The sequence below is a fragment of the Artemia franciscana genome, chromosome 3 (genome assembly GCF_032884065.1).
Source record: "Artemia franciscana chromosome 3, ASM3288406v1, whole genome shotgun sequence".
Classification (NCBI taxonomy): domain Eukaryota; kingdom Metazoa; phylum Arthropoda; class Branchiopoda; order Anostraca; family Artemiidae; genus Artemia; species Artemia franciscana.
The window spans coordinates 26,411,255-26,432,625 of NC_088865.1; the positions used below are offsets into that span (position 1 = coordinate 26,411,255).

Below are 21,371 nucleotides of genomic sequence, written 5' to 3' on the forward strand. Positions count from 1 at the left end.
GGATAGGTCTCATTCGAACGGAAATAAAAAGTTCTAGTGCCCTTTTTAAGTGATAAAAACATTATAGAGGAACTAGGCCCCCTCCCTCGCCCCCTTTTTCTCAAAATCATCCGATCAAAATTATTAGGTGACCATGTTGTTAAAAATAGTCGAAAGCCGAATAACTATGCTTTTGAAGATATCATGACCCTCCACAACCCCCTGGGGAAAGGTATTTAAGTTATAATATATGCCCATTAATTTCTTATAGCATTTCTTATTGCGAAGTATACATACATTTGGGGGGGGGGGACAATTTTCTCCTAGGGGGATTTTTCTTGTTGAAAATTTTGTTTCAAATTTACGTTAAAGTTTTAATTTTGTCCCAATTCTTTAAGAACGACTCCTGAAACACAAGTTCCATTTAAATAGAACAATGAGAAGCTTTTTCAAAAGTATTAAGAAACTTTAGCGTAAAGAGTGAGGCGTTAGAGGATCACCACCCCCCCCCCCTCTCATATACGTAATAATTTCTGTCCGTTTTAAGTTTTGATGTTGCTCCTTACTTTCAATTGAAAAAAAAACGTGTTTTTTTTTATTTAATATTGTTTGTTTAATTTATTTTAGTTTCACCAGGGATAGCATCAATGTAAAATCCAGTTCTTAAATTTCATGCAACTTTAACTTTCATGCAATCTTGAATTTAGTCAATTTTTTAGCTTTCAATTAGAAAAATTTGTCGTTTTTTTACTATAGTTTTTCAGTATAATAGCTTTATTATATAATTCAATTTTTTTTACACTTCTTTTACAGATCTAGCCATTTCTCATTAATTTAGTTTAAATGCGGTTCTTTAGTTAAGACCAAATGAAACAGTTTTTTTTTTTTTCATTTTTTCACTACTTCACTATAAACAAAGCCTGTTTAAATTTCCAAAGGAGCTCCTTCTTGTTTATATTTACATGGTAGAAGTTTCAATTTTGTTTCAATAGAATTTAGAATAAATTTCCGTTTATATTTTGATAAAAAATCTTGATGACAGGGTTAGGTAGACGAGACTTTCTGGAATAGATCTACAGCCTAAATTACATCCTAGGAAATGCTTTGAAGTCCTTATATCTACCCTGTCTCTAATTCTTGGGCTTGACAGATTGCATACATTGTATAAGAAATTAGGCTTACATTGTGCAAGAAATTAGGTTTGTCTCAACTTGGGCCAAAAGTGCTAAAATCCCAGATGACAAACTAGCTTACTACTTCTTTCATGAAAACATCGTCTTCTATACAAATTCCAGACATTCTAAATCACCGGGGAAAAAAAACTACGAAAGGGATATTAGAATGTATTTCTTTTATCCAGGAATTTGTATTTTATTAGAAAACAAATTATAGACACAGCTTTTAATATTTCTAAAACCCTGGCTTAAGCTTAAAATTTCAAATTATTCATGTCTCGTAATTCACTATTTGATTCTAAGAGTTAACCCGTCAAAACACTACCATTAATGGGTTCCAAAACTAACAATCAGGAATAAATCTGTTTTGATTCACCAAAAAAGTCTTTATAATTCAAACGCAGTATTCTTCAAGTGGGTTTTATGCTTGATAAAGATATATGAATCATAGATAATTGATGCTTATTATCACTGAAACCTAATTATAGTGTGTGTGTTTGTGAATTTCTTGGGGAGGACTTTGTTTGTCATTTAACATAATTTTTGTCCAATTTGAGCATCAGATTTAAGTTTTAAGATTTATCTATTCATCTATATCAGTATCTGTTATCGTTATGTTCGCCATAACCATTTGTTTTAATTTATGTTCGTTTTGGGTTTCATTTATTCTATTTTTTTTACATTCGTTTCTTGTTATTTTGAGTTTGAATTACTATATGACCTTGTTTTCACTGGTCTTAAGTAAAATATGGCTCTTTATGCTTCTTTGAAAACGATTTTTCTGGAAAAATTCTTTTTCGAAGTTAATTTCTCTTCGTTTTTATTTCCAAAGTTTCACTATTGGTTAATATAATCAATAATTTTCAGTTTATCACATCTTCGGCTTAAGGCACAAAATACCCAATTCCAATTTATTAGTTATCATTAGTCCCTTTTGACTTAATTCAACACCCCCTCAACTAGCTGTTCCTGAGATATTGCAGATGCACCCATTTGACAACCGAGATGTACATAGATTCTTTTGATCGTGTTCGACATCCCCCTCAATATTTTTTCTAAAATTTTCATGTAATGCCCTTAGTTGTTTCTGAGACTCTTCACACACCAGTTTAACAAGATGGATTCATGTAGTATTTTTCATTCAGTTCATATACCCTGAAAGTTTCAATTAAAAGCATTGCAAAAAGCATTACCTATGGATAATTGAAAGTTTCAACTATCCATAGGTAACGGATATCCCAAAAATATGATTTCTCAAATAATTGAAAAAAGGGAAAAAAGTTAATAGAACCTTTAATATTAGAAGAAGATGGGTCAAATCAACAAATAAAGTACATAAGTTTGCCTTATATCTAAATTTTGTCACATGAATTAAGAAGAGAACTAGACAAACATAATACAAAAACAATATTCAAATCAGGATAAACTATAAGCACTTTGCTAAATAATGGAAAAGACAAGGTTCCAAGAAACATACAAAGGTGAGTATAAAAATTCCATGCTCTTGTTGTAAATTTTATATAGGAAAAGCACAGCAGAACTTAGAAAAGAGCTTATAGCAATACAAAAGTGTCATAGATTACTCGTAAAAATGTAATCAAGAACTGGAAATGTTTGAATCAGCTGTGACAGAACACGTATTTGACTTTCCTCATTAAAATATTTTATTTGATTTAAAAAATGTAGACACTATAGGAATTTTACAAAGTGTCAGAGAAATAAAAAAAATAAAAAAAAATATATATGGGGGTATTAGTGTTAATAGAGATGAAAGGGATTTTAGGATGAACTCATTTATAATAGCTAAATTTAAAAGCAGGTAAAATCCCCCTAGAGGATCAGAGGTCAGCTCCCTCAAGTTTGGGAATAAACTAGGGTTAATAGTTTTTTCTCATGGGGACAGAGTTGGTCCCCATGAGAAACCCCAGGGTTCTAGGGGTTTGTGTCGATCCTCGCCAGAGTATTTTAAGACTATTTACCTTACTTGAAGTGTCTAAAAAAAAGTACAAGTTAGACATACGCCTCTTTACTGTAGTAAAAGCAACACTGATACTTGGAAGGGGTATGCGTCCTTTCTCTAATATTTGTTCACGATTTTTACGGAATCAGAATCTTTATATTTCTCTTCAAGAAATACATTTTCTTCCCTTTCAGGATAATACTGCTTTAAATAGCGTTGAAAATCATTGTCGCTCTGCTGACGCTATTATTCTTCTATACGCCATCAATGATCACTCTTCGCTTGAAGAAGCCGAGAGATTGAAATTTCTTATTGACACTACAAGAAAAAGAAGAAGATTTTCAGTAAACAACAAGGTAAATAAAACATAATCGTATTCTTGGGAACTGCTTGACGGCAGTTGATGATATTCTTCATCTTTATACTTTACATAGATTCTATGTTTGAGGAGATTCGTTACTTTTATTTGCTCCGTATATTCATAAAAAATATGTTCATTGTACCGTTCAAAAATATCATCGCTTGGTATAATTAATTAAAAAAAAAAATCCAAGAAACAAGCTTTTCAAAGGAAAGTAAAGGCCATAATAAACTTAAGATCAGCAGAATAAAAACCGATAGTAATTCAAAATCAAAACTACCAGAAATTACTGTTATAAGAATACATTAACAAAAGAATACTAAAATAGTATTGTCCATTTGGATTTAAAGCCAGCCATAGGTGCTACTCTTTTCTTCTTCGTCGTTGGTCACGAAAAAGTTTAATGGCGATTCTTTCAGAGCAAGACGCCGGTATTATCGACTATGTACACCAGTTTGTTACGTAATACATTAAGGGGTGTTTTTTCTTCGAGAATTCTTTGACTGTTACATAACACTGGATGTTTTTGTTTGCTTGGCGGTTCCGTAATTGTTTACCCATGCAAATGTTTTCTTCAAATTTCTTCAGACTTTCAGACTTGTTTCAATACGTGTATGTGCGTGCCTGTGTGTGTGTGTGTGTGTGTGTGTGTGTGTGTGTGTGTGTGTGTGTGTGTGTGTGTGTGTGTGTGTGTGTGTGTATGTGTGTAAATGTGTGTGTGTATGTGTGTGTGTGTTTTTGTGTGTGTGTGTGTGTGTGTGTGTGCGTGTGTGTGTGCGTGTGTGTGTGTGTGTGTGTGTGTATGTTTGTGTGTGTGTGTGTGTGTGTGTGTTTGTGTGTGTGTGTGTGTGTGTGTGTGTGTGTGTGTGTGTGTGTGTGTGTGTGTGTGTGTGTGTGTGTGTGTGTTTGTGTGTGTGTGTGTGTGTGTTTGTGTGTGTGTGTAGGTGTATGAACTCCACTTTGGTATTGGTATTTTGGAAAAAAAGACGAAAAACTGTGGTTGGAACCAAAGAGTGAGAAAAAAAACAAAGGAATTCCACTTTAGTATTGCTATTTTTTGAAAAAAAGACGAACAACTCTGGTTGAAACATAATAATGAGAAAAGAAACAAAGAAATTCTAAATGGGTATTGCTGGTTTTTTTGGGGAAAAAAGTCAAACAAACCTGGTTGAAACAAACGACTGAGAAAAGAAGCAAAGCAATTCCACTTTGGTTTTAATTTTTTATGAAAAAAAGACGAACAACTGGGTGAAATATAAGAATGAGAAAAGAAACAAAGCAACTCTGTTTGGGTATTGCTACTTTTTTGAGAAAAAAGCCAAACAACCCTGTTTGAGAAAATGAATAAGAAAAGTTGCTATTTTTTGAAAAAAAAGACGAACAACCATGGTTGAAACATAAGAATGATAAAAGAAACAAAGCACTTCTGCTAGGGTATTGCCATTTTTCGGAAATAAGTCAAATAGCCCTGGTAGAAACAAATGAATGAGAGAAGAAACAAGCTAATTCTGCTTGGGTATTGCTATTAGTAGGACTTTCCACTCTGAATTCCAATTTTTGCAATACATTTATAGAAAATACTGTGAAAATAAGTTTTTATGATTCAAATATGTGCCATACAATCAGGGATACCTAGTCCTGGTTAAAAAAAGGGCCGTCTCTATGAAAAGTTCCCAACGGTGCAACTGGTAAGTCAAAGAGTGCCACGGTGGTGTGAACTGCAATGGAGATATCACGAAGGGGTAGGCATACAAAAAAACCAACCAATTCTAAAACACAATCCAATGGAGTTAAAACATTAATTCTATCAACAAAATGTCTAAAAATGTCTTATGAAAGTTAGTGCCACTGGGATGCCACAGGGTAGCCACATATTGCAACAGTTTCGTGAACTGCTTTTAGCATCATAATCTAACGATGAAATGGTAAGTTCCCACTGTTCAAATAAAAGAATCTGTCAAGATATTCACACGTCTGAAAACGTGATAATGACGGGCACAACAGGGTTTCACGAGTCGTCAGAAAAAACGCTACTCGGAGTTTTTGTTTAAGTTTAAACGGTCAATTTTACTTTAAGAGAAACACTATTGGGAAATTTCCTTTAAGTTTAAATTGCCAGTTTTCGTTTATACAGTTTATACGGCTATTTTTGCAGGAAAATATCTGAAGATGCCTTAAGAATGATAATTGGTACCACAAAGATGTCACGGGGCAGCCAAATGTTGGCATGGTGGGGCTCAAATTGTGTTTGGGGTTGAAACTCAAAGACAATATGCAAATCAACGCTTCGAACTAAGGTTTTGATCTAAAAAAAGATGAGAATAACCACACGCATGCTTGAATGTGACAACAGTAAATTCTTGCTTGACATAATAGGCAAGGAGGCACATAGAGTCACATGCCCACAACAGTGATGGTTCATGGATGGTTATTCAATTCTTGTTATCTCGTCCAATGGTCTCACATTTGCTTCAATAAGATATTCCCAGAGGAAATTTGATTTACATCTTACGTTCGTGATAAAATAAAAATTAAATGTTCATCTTACGCTATCACTTTGGAAATTATCATTGATAGGTTTTACGAATAATCATAGTCCGTTTCCGTGCTTACCTTGATTTCCAAGTACTTGTGGGCAATAGACCAAATGAACAATAGGAACACCCTCATTTAAATTTTCATAACCTAACCAACGTTATTTCTACCAATTGATTTCTCCCTTCCATGAGAATTATTTTCCAGTGATAAGAACCACACGATGTATAGCTTATGAAGAAAGTAATAGAGATCTTATCGATCCAAGCAAAAATCCAGTGAATTCTCCGCAAACAGCCTGTTGCATAGAATCTGTTTTGAAGAAGAGAATACTAACAACTGCTTGTAAGTTCAGTTGACTAAAGCTTCATTCCATGGAAATCTCTGGTCTTACGTTCGATTCCTGCACCGTACAAAAATCAATGATAACAGATTGTAAAGGGTCCCTCAATACAAACACATCTTGCGTAAGTGGCTAGGGGAAGGCCTGGATGAAACATCTTGAAGGAAAAACGCCTTGAAGAAAAAATATGAAGAAAAAATTTCTCAAAACAAAAAATAAAACGATTTGAAGGAAAAAAAGACTTGAAAAAAAGGAATCTCTCCGAAAAAAGACTAGATGAAAAAAAATATCAAAGATAAGAAATGTCTTGAAGAAAAAACGTCTTGAGGAAAAAACCATCCCCAAGAAAAAAGTCTCAAAGAAAAAAATGTCTTGAAGAAAAAACAATAACACCTGCGTTTAAATTTGCATTACTATTATTTAAAACGTCTTTTTTGACGGGAAGGGTTCATTTGGTCGGAAATCAAAAGTTCCACTATCGTTTTTAAGTGGCCGAAAAAATTGGGGGGCAGCTAGTCCCCCTCACATGCCCTTTTCCTCCCATAACCGTCTGATCGAAAATTTGAGATAACTATTTTTTTCAGAATATTTTAAAGGTCGAAAAATTATGCCTTTGTGGATAATATAATCCCTCTCCACAGCTCTGAGAACAGGGCTGTAAATTACAAAATTTACCCACTGTTTACGTATAGTGTTTGTTATTGGCGAGTATAAAGACTTTTTTTGCAGGGGGGGCATGAATTTTCTATTTTGGGGATTTACCCCAGTGAGATTTTCCATGGCAGGGAAGTTTCCGGCGTGAGCTTCTCAGGGAAAATTTTATCCTGGGGGGACCTGCCAGAATTCTTATAGAATATTCCTCTTCTTTCTCTTACTTTGTCTTTGCTGACTGAATTTAAAATGCGTAGATGTCTCAAGGGAAATTTTTAGCGGTTTTGGAGGGTTTTGCAAGGGAAAATCCTCCATGGGGGATTTTTCTGTGATTTCTGACATAATGCGACGGACGATCAGAAACTAAAATTTTTGTCTAGGGAATATATGCAAGAAATTTTCCTGGGGGATTTTCATGGAGGGTTAAATTGTCCGGCGGAAATTTAGGGTGAGGTGGGATTTAAATGGAATTTTCTGTTGGGAGGGAAAATTTTTCGTGGAGGGATCATGATTTCCTGGCATTGTTCGAAAAATGATCAGAAATTAACTTTATAAACTTTTTTTCGAGTAAAAGTAAGGAGCAATATTAAACCTTAAAAAGAACATAACATATTATGTAAGAAAGGATTGCATCCTCCTTAATACCTCGTTCTTTACGCTGAAGTCTGACTTTTGTCCCAATTATTTAATAACGACTCCAAAAATACAAGGGTTGTTTAATTAGAATAAGAATATTTTTTAAGATCTAAAATACTTTAGAGCGAAGAGCGAAGTATTGAGGAGGGGGCAACCCATTCATATAGAAAATAATTTATGTTTGTCTTATGTTTCAATGTTGGTCCTTATTTTCTGGTGAAATAAACTTCTTTAATTATTTTTATTTAATGGCTAAAAGGAGTGGCTGTAAATACTTCCAAAGGGGCTCATTTGAATGGAAGTTGACAATCGTAGTTCCTTTTTTCAGAAACAAAAGTGATCGGAGGGTAACTAGACTCCCACGCCCTTTTCCCCCAACTGCACCCGGTCGAACTTCTGTGATAATTATTTTGTTCAAAAAAGTCCAAAGATCAAACGAAAAACTTTGGGGTCAATACAACCCCTCAGAGCCAAGGAACAAGTGTTGTAAGTTATGCCCGGGGGCATAAAAGGTTTTTCATGGGAGTTGTGGTTGTATAAACTTGGGATGGGGCTCATTTTAGTAGAAAGTAACAGTTCTAGTTCCCTTTTTTATGAGTCAAAAGCGACCGGAGGGCAAAAGGCCCCCTTCCCTTCCTCACACCCTCTTTTCTCCAAATATTTTCAATTGATTTTTGATATAGCCATTAGTAGGGATGCCTCAATAGTTTTTAGAATGACCCGCAACCGCTATTCTTTTCATCCTTAATGATTTAAGATCATGAAAAAGTTTAAGGGCGACTCCCAAAAGGCGCAAGTGTTGTTAATTTAATAAAGGTGTCATGATAAAAATTAAATTACATAAAAAACAAAATAGCGTCGGTATGCTAATATACATAAAAGGTATAAGTATAGCAACTGTATTTTATAAAAATTATCCTGCACTTTCTAAAGAAATATAATAATAAACTATTGTTTTGAAAAAACAAACTTACATGTCCTATTATGTACTAATAGTTCGTATAAATATATGAGTATGTACTCGTATCAACTTATTTCAAGCATCTTTCTACAACTGGGCTGGAAAGAAATCTTGACATTCCTGTGGCATTAGTAGGAAACAAAGCTGACTTGGTCCGGGAGCGTTTGGTTTCTGCTGAAGAAGGAAGAAAAAGAGCTTTATCCCTGAATTGTCCTGTCTTCCAAGAAATATCAGTGAAAGACAATGCAGATGAGGTAAAGTTTTGCTGTATTCCTTAGGAGGAAGAGCTAAGTAGAAGTTTTCTAGAACTAGTCGCACAAGTTTTACTTAAGACCAATATTCATAGAAGTTTAGTTTACAACCTAGGCAATTGTAGTTGCAGTGTCGAGCCATTAATGAACTCGAAACGAAAAAACCCTAATGTGACCAGTAGGAAATTTATTTGGAAACTTTTCTGAACAACAGCGGTAGCCACGGCTTATGATGCATTACTTAATTATTTGACTGATTATTTCGATAGATTATTTAAAATTGTAAAATACATTAAATTGAGAATGAAACATGGAGAAAATTCTTTATAGGCGAAGGGAGGGAATGAGTGGTTAAGCTATTGTTGTGTTCATGTAGGTTTTTTTCTTGTTTCCTTTTCTATTTTATTGTGTATGTGCTGTTTAACTGTTGCTTTAAATAAGTTTTTTTGTGATGTCATTGCCCAGTGAATTTTTTTTCAATAAATATCGATCTTTCTATCTATCATTATAAAAAGTAAATATTAGAGCAAAAACAAGATTATTTCGCACTAAGAACCAGTAAATCCACATTTTCCTTCAAGAATCCGTTAACCGTCCCCCCAATCAAGTCAAAATTTAAAATATATTGATTACAGACTAGCCTTTCTGACAACCTAGATGCACATAATGTCTCGTGATTTGGTTCAACATCTCAATCAACATTTCCTTATAATTTTTAACTTAATTCACTTAGCCGCACCTGAGCTATTGCAGATACGTCATGTCGAAAACCTGGATGCCCTTTGGATTAAGTTGGACTTATTCCAACATCCTTTGTAGCTATTGCTGTAAGCTGCAGCCATGATACTGCTGACATTTTTATAAACCCTATTTATGATGACCAAATAAAATGGTTCTATATACTTTCCTTCTCATTAAAATATAGGATCAACTGGTCAAGCGCAACCAAAACAAATAATGGACAAACTAATGGACAAAACAATAACATTAACCATGGAGATAATTTATGTCAACCTAATCTCATTTTTGAATGGTTGTTTTATTTATGTTTTATGTTTTGATATTCAGTTACCCACTTCCTTTCAAAAAGTTCGTGGTGACAAACTGTAAGTAAGGAGCGACCCGGTTCAATAGCAACAGACACTCTATAAAACGGAATTTTGATACCAATAGATATATCAAAAGAATCTATTTATTATGCTGATTTCAAATATATAAGTTTCAGTCAGTTTAATCTTACTCATCAAAGTCTAAGAGCCAGAGAAAAATTAGCCTAATTTTCGGGGAAATACCCCCCTAAATGACACATCATCACGCCATCAGACTCACCACATCAGAGAGCCCTAGTATAGAGGTTTCAATCTCCTATCTGCCAAATTGTGGAATTTTGTATTTTTTTTTTTTTTTTACCAGAAGAAATATCATGGATGCGTGTTTGTTTTTATTTTATTTTCTTTCAGGTGGTATCGCTTTGGCCCAGTGGTCCTATGATATCGATAAAGGGCTCATGTGTACGGAAACTTAAAATTCCGGTGCCCTTTTTAAGTGACCGAAAAGATGGAGGGCAACTAGGTCTCTTCCCACATCCGTTTTTCTCAAAATCGTCCGACAAAAATTTGGAGATAGCTAAATTATTCAGCATAGTTGAAAGGCCGAATAACCCTGCCCTTAGGGATATCATGATCGCCCCCCAACAGCCCCTGGGGAAAGGTCCTTCGGTTATAAGGTTTGCCCACTGTTTACGCATAGTGTTTGCTACTGTGAAGTATGCATTCATTTTCCGGGGGGACGAATTTTCTGCTGGGGGGAAATTTCCAGGGGATGAAATTTTTCAGGTGAAATTTTATATTGGGGGAATTTGCTAGAATTTCTATATGAAATTCGTATTATGCCTTTCATTCTCTTTTTCGACTCAATTTTACGCTTGGAGATGTTAAGGGTAATTGCAGAGGGTAAATTTTCACCACGATTGAACTGCTCAGAGAATATATCCGTGGGGAGGAGGGGTATTTCCATGGAGGTGGAGCCAGATCCCCTAGCATATTTGAAAAACGATCAAAAATCAATTAAAAAAAAGTCTTTCAACTTAAAGTAAGAAGCAACATTAAGACTAACGAATAAAAATTATTGTGTTTAATGGAGGTCGCTACTCCTCAACCCTTCAATCTTTACGCTAAAGTTTGAACTGTGTCCCAATTCTTTAAGAACAACTCCTAAAACACATGGTTCATTTAATTGGAACAATAAGGAGTTTTTAGCTTAAAGTACGAAAAAACTTTGGCGTAAAGAGTTAGGTGTTGAGGAGAAGCAACCCCCTAATAAACGTAATAATTTCTGTTCATTTTAAGTTTTAATGCTGCTCCTTACTTTCAGTTGAAAAACCTTGTTTTTTATTTGTATCTGAAAATGTTTTTTGCTGTTGTTTTTCATTTTCAAGTGTTTTGAAAGGTCAGTTTGTCTTTTATGTATTTTTCTAGACCTGGAGATGGTTTGGTAGAGATCCTTCTCAGAATGTCTGCTATAATTTTTACTCCTCATTCACTTGATAAAAATTATGCTCGTTACTGTTTATCCTTCGTTTCTTCAGACTTATTATTATTTAGTTTCTATTCTAAATGTGATGCGAGTGTGTTTTTAGATCCTATTTGAGTTACCAGACCTGGAATGCGTTTAGTCATCAAGACCAAAAGGAGTTGTTGGACTCGATATATGTTTGGTCACTACAAACCAAAAAGATCTAGTGGTGTTGGAATATTTTGAAAGGAGTTGCCAGATCTAATCTTCATACCGCCTTGATGAACAGAAGTTACTGGGCTTTGACTGATTTCAATTAGCCCTGATTAAAAGGAGTTACCGAACTTATTTTGTTTCGTTTTTATTTTCATAGGACCAGATCAAAATGAGTGATTGGAGTTGAAATATATTTGATCAGCTCAGACCAAAATGAGTAACCAGGTTTGAGATATTTTAAAACAAGTCCAGACCAGAGGAACTACCAGATTTCGACTGCTTTCAATCAGTCCAGACCAAAAACATCTATAAAACTAAAAAAAAAAATCTCAGTCAGACCAGACCCAAAGGACAGATCAGACATATCAGAATTAAAGGACAGAATATTTTTAAGCCCGTAATTCCCATCATAGGCCTCGATACCCAGATCAAAATATGTTCTGGGACTTTAGATGGTCCAAGAATATTCGTTTGAAGCCTACACGGCATTTACCATTAGGTTGATGTGACCTCAAAATAAAACTGTACTTTCTGATGCTATTGCTGATTAAACAATTTAATCCAAAAACCCTATGCATATTAAATTTGCTGCATGTCTTATCATGCAGCCTGAAACTCCCTAACATTTACAAATAAAGTGTTGTGAATCTTGCTTAGAAACAATAAAAAAAGGAACCACAAAAAAGACATTTAAAAGAAATGTTACTTCAAATATGTTTCCAGGATTTAAAATGTTATCAATTCAATAATCTTAAGCAGTCACTCAACCATCTATAGAAAAACGAAGCCGAAGAAAAAAGATCATAGAATATCTTACAGTGTAAAACATCATACAATTGGACAAAACCCGATAAAATATAGGTTTACTTTACAGGTTCTGAGCGTTGCAGAAGAGCTTTATAGACTATGGAAGAAAAATGGAAGGAATTTTTCAGAATATATTCTTTCTCCCCCCAGTGGAAATTCATGGGGTTATGGTGAGTGTCTTATAGTGCTTATCATAACTTTTATAAAATTAATTTTAGGTCACACAAGTGCCAAACTTAAAAAAAAATTGAACGAATTAAGTCAACTAGCGTTTGCCTATGAGAGAAAATCTGAAAATCATATCAAAAATTTTTAGGTTCAAAATTTGTCACCAAAGGTGAACCTTGCTCCCAATTACCTGCTTTGGAACAACTAGGTACTTATCTACTTATCGGAAATTTCTATCAAAATGTGAAGTCAGATTAATGCACACACCAGACAGGTCTTGGGTGTGCTACCAACACACAAAATATAATATATATATATATATATATATATATATATATATATATATATATATATATATATATATATATATATATATATATATATATATATATATATATATATATATATATATATATATATATATATATATATATATATACATATATATATATATATATATATATATATATATATATATATATATATATATATATATATATATCTATATATATAAAAATAAGTTGTCTGTCTGTGTGTCTGTCTGTGGATCAGGTGACGTCATGTTTCTGTGCTGACTGACGTCATGAAATTAGTTGTCGTCATTTTTGCTTTGACGGTGACGTCATTCAAGATATTTAAAACATATGTTCACGTAGAAATCTATTAATGTTTAAGTTTACAATGACTGATGAACTTACCATGGCAAAAGCCGATGAAGATGCTCAAAGAGTCTATGCCAAAAAACTTGCTGCTGATAGAGAAAGTCAGAAGAGAAAGCGTGCCGAGGAATCAAAAGAACAGCAAGGAAACAGGCTTGAGGCTGATAGAGAAAGAAAGAACAGAAAGCGTGCCGAGGAATCAAAAGAACAGCAAGGAAACAGGCTTGAGGCTGATAGAGAAAGAAAGAACAGAAAGCGTGCCGAGGAATCAAAAGAACAGCAAGGAAACAGGCTTGAGGCTGATAGAGAAAAAAAGAACAGAAAGCGTGCCGAGGAACTACCAGAGCAACGCGGAAGCAGACTTGCTGCTAAAAGAGAAAGTGAAAAAAAGAAGGCGTGCCGAGGAATTACAAGAACAGCAAGAAATCAGGCTTGCTGCTGATAGAGAAAGTAAGAAAAGAAAGCGTGCCGAGGAATCACAAGAACAGCAAGAAATCAGGCTTGCTGCTGATAGAGAAAGTAAGAAAAGAAAGCGTGCCGAGGAATCAGAGCAACCTGAAAGTTATCGCCTGGCATTCAATGTTGTATATTCGCAAGTTTTACGCAGTTAATTTGTATTGTATCTATCTATCTATCTATCTATATAAAAACGAGTTGTGTGTATGCATGTGTGTTTGTTTGTAAAAAGAGCGTTTGCATATGATGTCATTATTAGTACATACGGCTTTGTATATGCAGAGACAATGGGAAAGCCAAGAATGTTGTATATTCGCAATTTTTACGTAGTTTAACTCCTGCAGACGAAATGAATGCTTGCCTAAAAAATTCTAATTTATGGGCACACGTAAAAATATTAAAATTAACTACAAATATGCGTGTCCGATTGCAAAACGATGACTCTGGTCAAACAGTAGACTCAATTTCAGGACGTATACAACTACCTGCTGATTTCTGTAATTTAGTGACGTCCAAAAATGAATTGATTGAAAAAGTATTTCCGAATATTCTAAAAAATTATAAAAATAATAAATGGCTAAGTGAAAGAGCGATTCTCGCACCCAAAAATATAGAAGTCCACGAAATCAACAATATTGTTTTCACCAAGATTCGAGACCAGGCAGTCCTTTACAAGTCAGTCGACACAGTTTTGGAACCAAATGAAGCGGTTAATTATCCATCTGAATTTTTAAATTCCATAGATCCTTCAGGGTTTCCACCACACGTGCTACAACTAAAAATAGGCGTACCAATAATACTTTTAAGAAATATCAACCCACCAAAGCTTTGCAATGGCACGCGACTTGCCGTAAAAAAAAACAATGGAAAACCTAATAGAGGCCACAATCTTGACAGGGCCTTATGAGGGTGAGGCTGTTCTTATTCCTCGCATTCCCATGATTCCAACGGATCTGCTTTTTCAATTTAAAAGATTGCAATTCCCAATTCGATTAGCATTTGCAATCACCATTAACAAAGCTCAAGGTCAATCATTAGAAAAATGTGGTATAGATCTTAATACTGATTGTTTTTCCCATGGACAATTGTACGTTGCATGTTCGAGGGTCGGTAAACCTGACAATGTATTTATATGCAGCGACAATTGGACAGCGAAGAATGTTGTATATTCGCAAGTTTTACGCAGTTAATTTGTATTGTATCTATCTATCTATCTATCTATATAAAAACGAGTTGTGTGGATGCATGTTTGTTTGTTTGTAAAAAGAGCGTTTGCATATGACGTCATTATTAGTACATACTGCTTTGTATATGCACAGACAATGGGAAAGCCAAGAATGTTGTTTATTCGCAATTTTTACGTAGTTTGAAACACATATATAAATCTATCTATATTCACAGGTGGGACGCAGGGACACAACTACAATGGCGCATAACTAATATGGCGCGTAACAGCTAGTATATATATATATATATCTATCTTTCTCTATATATAAAAATAAGTTGTCTGTCTGTGGATCTGTGGATCAGGTGACGTCATGTTTCTGTGTCGGCTGACACATGAAATTAGTTGTCGTCATTTTTGTTATGACGATGCTTAGTATATTGTAAAACACATTAATTTGGTTAATAATATACCACTTAAAACACCAAAATGAACATGCTGGAGTAGTCACTCGGTGAGAGAGGGTGTCAGAACGGAGAATGAAGGTCCCAGGTTCAAATCCTGGTTAGGCTAAAAAAGGGTAAAAACTAAAAACTAAAAAAAAAACTGAAAAAACTAAAAAAAAGGCAAAAACTACAAAAAAACTAATAAAAAAATAAAAAGCTAAAAAACTAAAAAACTAAAAAAAGGTAAAAAACTAAAAAAACTAAAAACTAAAAAAAAAACAACTACAACGGGGACGCCGGGGGGCACAGGGGGATATAAATGACGACCGGGACACCGGGACAGGGAATGGTCGATTAGCAATCACCATCAACAAAGCTCAAGGGCAATCATTAGAATCATGAGGTATAGATCTGAATACGGATTGTTTTCCCATGGACCATTATATGTTGCATGTTCAAGAGTCGGTAAACCTGACAATCTATTTATATGCACAGACAATGGGACAGCAAAGAATGTTGTATATTCGCAAGTTTTACGTAGTTAAAAACATATATATATATATCTATCTATATTCACAGGTGGGACATAGGGACACAACTACAATGGCGCGTAACTAATATGGCGCGTAACGACTTACGCGCGCGGGGGGGCTTGGGGGGGGGGGGGCGCGAAGCGCCCCCACCAACTAGGTGTTGGGGTGGTGCGAAGCGCCACCCCAACAGCTAGTATATATATAAAAATAAGTTGTCTGTGTGTCGAGTGACGTCATGTTTGTGTGTCGACTGACGTCATGTTTGTCGACTGACGAAATTACAGACCGGGACATCCGGGCACAAATGACGACCGGGACACCGAGACATGGGGAATATAAATTACGACCGGGACACTCAAAGAGAAAGCGACCGGGACACAAGGAATGTTCGATTAGCAATCACCATCAACAAAGCACCGGGACACAAATGACGACCTGGACACAGGGAATATAAATGACGACCAGGATACTCAAAGAGAAATTACAGACCGGGACACCGGAACACAAATGACGACCAGGACAAAAATGACGACCGGGACACCGGGACACAGGGAATGTAAATGACGACCGCGACACTCAAAGAGAAATTACAGACTGGGACACCGGGACACAAATGACGACCGGGACACATGGAAACAACAACAACGGGAACGCCGGGGGGCGCAGGGGGATATATAAATGACGACGGGGACACATGGAATGTTCGATTAGCAATCACCATCAACAAAGCTCAACGGCAATCATTAGAATAATGAGGTATAGATCTGAATACAGATTGTTTTTCCCATGGACAATTATATGTTGCATGTTCAAGAGTCGGTAAACCTGACAATTTATTTATATGCACAGACAATGTGACAGCCAAGAATGTTGTATATTCGCAAGTTTTACGTAGTTAAAAATATATATATATATATATATATATATATATATATATATATATATATATATATACATATATATATATATATATATATATATATATATATATATATATATATATTCACAGGTGGGACACAGGGACACAACTACAATGGCGCGTAACTAATATGGCGTAACATTAGTCTATAGGAATAATAATGCATTGCACTGCATTTCTTATTCATCTCTTTGTTAGTGGCTGGATTCATCAATTTAATATTAAAATGATAGCCGTCGGCTCCATCCCAAAAAATGATAGGATATTGTAGGGCATCGTAGCATCGATGAGTTTCAGCAATTCTTACCAACTGAGTGTTTCGCTTATGAAGAATAATATCTCGAGGTAAAAACTGATCACCGACCATAACGATTACCACTTCGTCGATAGTTGGAGCATTGTATCTACGCACGTGCTGGCCAGGAGGCGTTTTGTCAGCGGAAATAACAATTTTATGCGTATCAGTAGGCATCAAATCGATGGCTGTTTTGGACCGCCGCACTAAATTATTATTTTCGTGGAAAAGATGTTGCAATTGGTAAACGATTGTCCTTTCAACGTTGGGAGAAATTTCGCAACGTGCGTTCAATTCAGAATTTCTATCACTGATGAAGTACAATTGTAAAAATTTATTATTCTCGCCTGGGAATGGTAGAAGGGACCCTGCTCTATGGTAAATTTGCCCTTTACTTTGAAAGTAGGCATAAATAGATCTGGATTTTCGATTTGGGCACCAAACGACCTCATTTGGAAACATGAGTTATATTTTCTGATCTGTGATAAAAAACGCTTAGATTCTGACATAGTTCCAGTAAGTAAAGTCTTCAATGGCTCTGGTGGTGCAGCCAATAGAGGAAGTTTAACTTTTCCTGAGGCGCGACACATTCCCATTGTTTCACCATTGAATTTCAAGGCCTTGCAATAGGGACAAATTTTAGACATAGTCCCGATTTGAACACCAGTTGCGCGGAGTCGTATCTTGCCTACAGAAGGATTTCAACACACATCTTTAGACTATGTGTTAACCTCCGGCGCTCCCACAGCCAATCAGCGCGGAAAGATCTTGGCTCTATTCCGGGAGTGAAAACAGAAATTTCTACTGTGACCACTGTTAATTCTGGCATTAACCCCCCCCCCCCATTTTAGGATTGTATAAAAACGATGTTAGTTCATTTGTTAATAGACGTTTCTATCAATTATCCTTCCATGCGTTCTATATAGGCTGTAAAATCCAGTTTCCAACTGCGAGAGTGTCTGGTTTTGACGCAGCACCAATTAATGCCGTGGCTATAGCTATGCGCTGCTTTTAAAAAACGTTTGCGCATCTGGTGTCTAGATATGTTGTGGATATTAGTATCGACTGAATGGAAGACTGACCGAACAAAACAAACTACTGCAAAATCCTTCCGTGTTCCAAAGTATTATGAGACGTTTGAAGGTTAAACATATCAGATTTATATTTTCATACAATCGCCCTTGGGTTCACTTTTAAAAGCCCAGCCACCTTGAGAAGCAAGAGTTGTATTTATTTGACGGAAAAAAGATATTACATTAAAATCGATTGGCTTTGCAACTGAAAAATTTGCTGATTTTTTTTTTACATCATAATGGAGAAAACAAGTCAATTTATTAGGAGAAGGGATAATGGACATTTTAGAAAACCTGGCTCCTTTTCTCTGCCTATTGTAAATAAGTAAAGAATTTGGTACCGGACGTTACAGTCCCTACCAGCAGTGCTTATGTCATGGCTTTTCATCCAGGAAATGCAATGGAGGGCTCAGGGCTATCCATCTCGTACTTTCGTATACTCCTCCAATTTTACCGTCCAGACTCCTCCAGGTACCCATTTAGAGCTGGGTTGACTCTGTCTGAGCTTACAGAGTTACTGATCTCCGTACCAAACCAAATAGCCAATGACACTGGGACTTTGGCCCCTGTCCTTACGGAGAAAGGATTGTGTGTCTTGCGTTCTAACCACTTGGCTAGTACGGCCATCACTCAGCTAGTCGCCTTGGCTAGCTGTCAATGACTAAGAGAAAACTTGTAACACCATACCTAATCTAAAAGTAAATTCTGAATATTATAACTTTTAAATGGCAGAGGAGAGAGCTTGCTGATTTAATACAAAATCTCTCAAGCCAAGGGTGAAAGGTAGTTTTGATAAACAAAGACTTCCAATAATTTATAATTCAATATTTGCACCTCAAGTAATTGTCATTGTTCCGTTTTTGAAGTTTTTAAGTATTAGTGATAAAAAGAGTGGTTGTGGCCTGCTAGCCAGAGTGAAAGGTAGTTTTGATAAACAAAGACTTCCTATAATTTATAATTCAATATTTGCACCTCAAGTAATTGTCATTGTTCCATTTTTGAAGTTTTTAAGTAATAGTGATAAAAAGGGTATTCGCCTCGTTCTGTAAATATTTTCTTGTAGTTCCACTATGGCTCAAAAATAGGTATATTATACAAAAGCTCGGAATATTTGATGTTACTGTTAAAATGGATCAACAATACGATCGATTTCTTAGACTATCTAGAGAAAATCGAATAAAGTTGCCCCTTAATTGTCTTGCTTAATGGAAAAATAGTTTTGTCGCCATAGCTTTAATAAAACAGGTATTTATGGGTTATGTATTATGAGTGTTTTTAGTGTTATGCACTAATGAGCTATCATAAGCTATTTATAATTTATTCATGAGTTATTATGAGTATTATGAGCTACTTATTGTCGTCCTTTTCGTTAGAAGTGCAATTATATATTTTTCAGTTTTCTTAATTTAGTTCCTATACTCCTCTGTGTACCATGTGTGTATATCCATGTATGCATAGAGGGCATAAATAAATTGTAATTATTGTTATTATTAATCAAAAGATTCCAAAGGCTGGGGGGTTAAGTTGTCACTTTGGATATTTTTTTCTAAGTCTTTCACGAATTATACCTTTTTTGGACTCAGAGAACAATAGTTTCGTCCTCTTCCTCACAAAAACCTTTTTTACTCTTCGGAAAATGTTGACATCCTTTTGATACTGCAGAAAATCAACGAATACTGGAAAAACTCTCTCTCTGGCTTAAAATTACTGGTTTTTTACGAAAGCTCCTACATGATTATGGTAACATATACCATTCAAAATTACTCTTGCAACCGCTGTAAGTACTTTGTCGGTGATTCATAACAAATTTGCCTCTGCTGCTTTTGTCCATTCTTTAGGCCTATTCGACACTGACGATGCTGTAGGGTATTAGTACTTGTCAAGTGTTGCCGATTTGAAATATATTTACATCTTTCGCTATTAGATCAAAACCAATGAAAAGGATTCTTATTCTAGGTTCAAATTCTTTATCAGATTCATTTCGATCTCGATCCTCAACAGAGGGAAGCGCAACTCTATCACGTATTCGAGCTTGGCCTTTTACTCGGATGACCACGAGCAAATCAGCTTTTATTACTGACGTCAGCGAAAGATGCCCCGAAAGCAGAAGAACAAGCTTTTTCACGAATGTGTCTCCCTGATGTTTGTCACAATGATTCAACAATATTTAAACCTTCGATTTTCTAATATCAACTCTGCATTACATTCCTTTTCAAATTGTCAAGCATCGGTAAAGATAATGTGTCAGCGTGATACTAAATGAGCATGATACTAAAATATCTATTGTGTAGCAATAGTAATCCACTATATAATATAATGTTGATAGTAAATGTACTGAAGTACTATCAGGAATGATAGCGTCAACAATGATGGTAATAATATTATCATAATTTTCATAGTTTTTCAGGAAAACTAGGTGAACGAATACAGGTATTCGGGCTCCCCCCCCCCAAATTTTGTGATACGTTTAATTTCCCCATGGTTTCTTGCGATTTCTGGCAAAAGTAGGACATTTATTAAGAATCTAGATACATGTGTGAAGCTTTTTTGGGGGATTTTACAGCATGCAATTATCCGGTCAAGTCAAGCCCAATTATTAACCCATTTCCTGTCTAACTTTTTACCCTTTTTGAAGTAATTAGCAATTGTACTGTTATTTTTTTTTGTAAAGAGAGTTTACTTTCCACAGCGAAATAGAATTATCTTTGATATTAGGGTGTTTATCCCCCCTTTTCAGGATAAAGTACAGCTTTTAATGGGTCAATTTTGGAAACTATCATTTTTCATTAAAATCTACGTTTTTGCAATAGAAGAACTACCCACCACTGTTAACCCTAAAATTTCCCTTTCAGTGGGATATAATAGATTAATCATTTGTTCTAAATCGCTATGAACATAACCTGAGCCTAAAACGTACTTTTGAGGCTTCAGTCCTCTTCCCCCCATCTGCTACAATACTACAGATTAAAGTTAATCTGTATTTTCCGATATACGTGCTGTTTGTATTACTAAATAAAAAAGTCCTACTTTGTATCTGCTGTTTCGAAGGTTTTGCCCCCCCCCCTCGAAAAAATTCCCGCGTACGTGCCTGAGCGCTGCCTAAGCAAAGAGTGATGTGGGCACAATGTATTATTTTTTTTTTTTTTTAGACCAGGGCACTTCGTATCGAAGGAATCGTCGTAGGAAGTTCAAAAGGGGCTCAATCGATCGGAAATTGAAAGGCCAATTGTACCTTTTAATGGTCATAAGTGAATGGAGGGCGACTAAA

General features: G+C 35.4%; 2 protein-coding genes across 4 annotated transcripts in view; one reads left to right on the plus strand and one right to left on the minus strand.

Moving 5' to 3' along the window:
* The window catches only part of LOC136025088 (mitochondrial amidoxime reducing component 2-like), a 47,738-nt gene extending 44,551 nt beyond the window's left edge, over positions 1–3,187 (minus strand). The window contains exon 1 of the mRNA XM_065700806.1: positions 3,134–3,187. Within this exon, the coding sequence (XP_065556878.1) occupies positions 3,134–3,172 (39 nt within the window). The 5' untranslated portion in view covers positions 3,173–3,187. The remainder of the gene's footprint in view (positions 1–3,133) is intronic.
* The window catches only part of LOC136025089 (ras-related and estrogen-regulated growth inhibitor-like), a 108,404-nt gene extending 88,094 nt beyond the window's left edge, over positions 1–20,310 (plus strand). For 2 of the 3 annotated variants that reach the window (XM_065700811.1, XM_065700810.1), the window contains exons 3-6: positions 3,309–3,470; positions 8,682–8,855; positions 12,457–12,559; positions 20,060–20,310. In XM_065700811.1, coding sequence (XP_065556883.1) covers positions 3,309–3,470; positions 8,682–8,855; positions 12,457–12,559; positions 20,060–20,244 — 624 coding nt within the window. In that variant the 3' untranslated portion in view covers positions 20,245–20,310. Of the gene's footprint in view, positions 1–3,308; positions 3,471–8,681; positions 8,856–11,490; positions 11,638–12,456; positions 12,560–20,059 lie in introns of those variants that run through there. The other variant, XM_065700812.1, reaches the window with a different exon arrangement.
* The last annotated feature ends 1,061 nt before the right edge of the window (positions 20,311–21,371 follow it).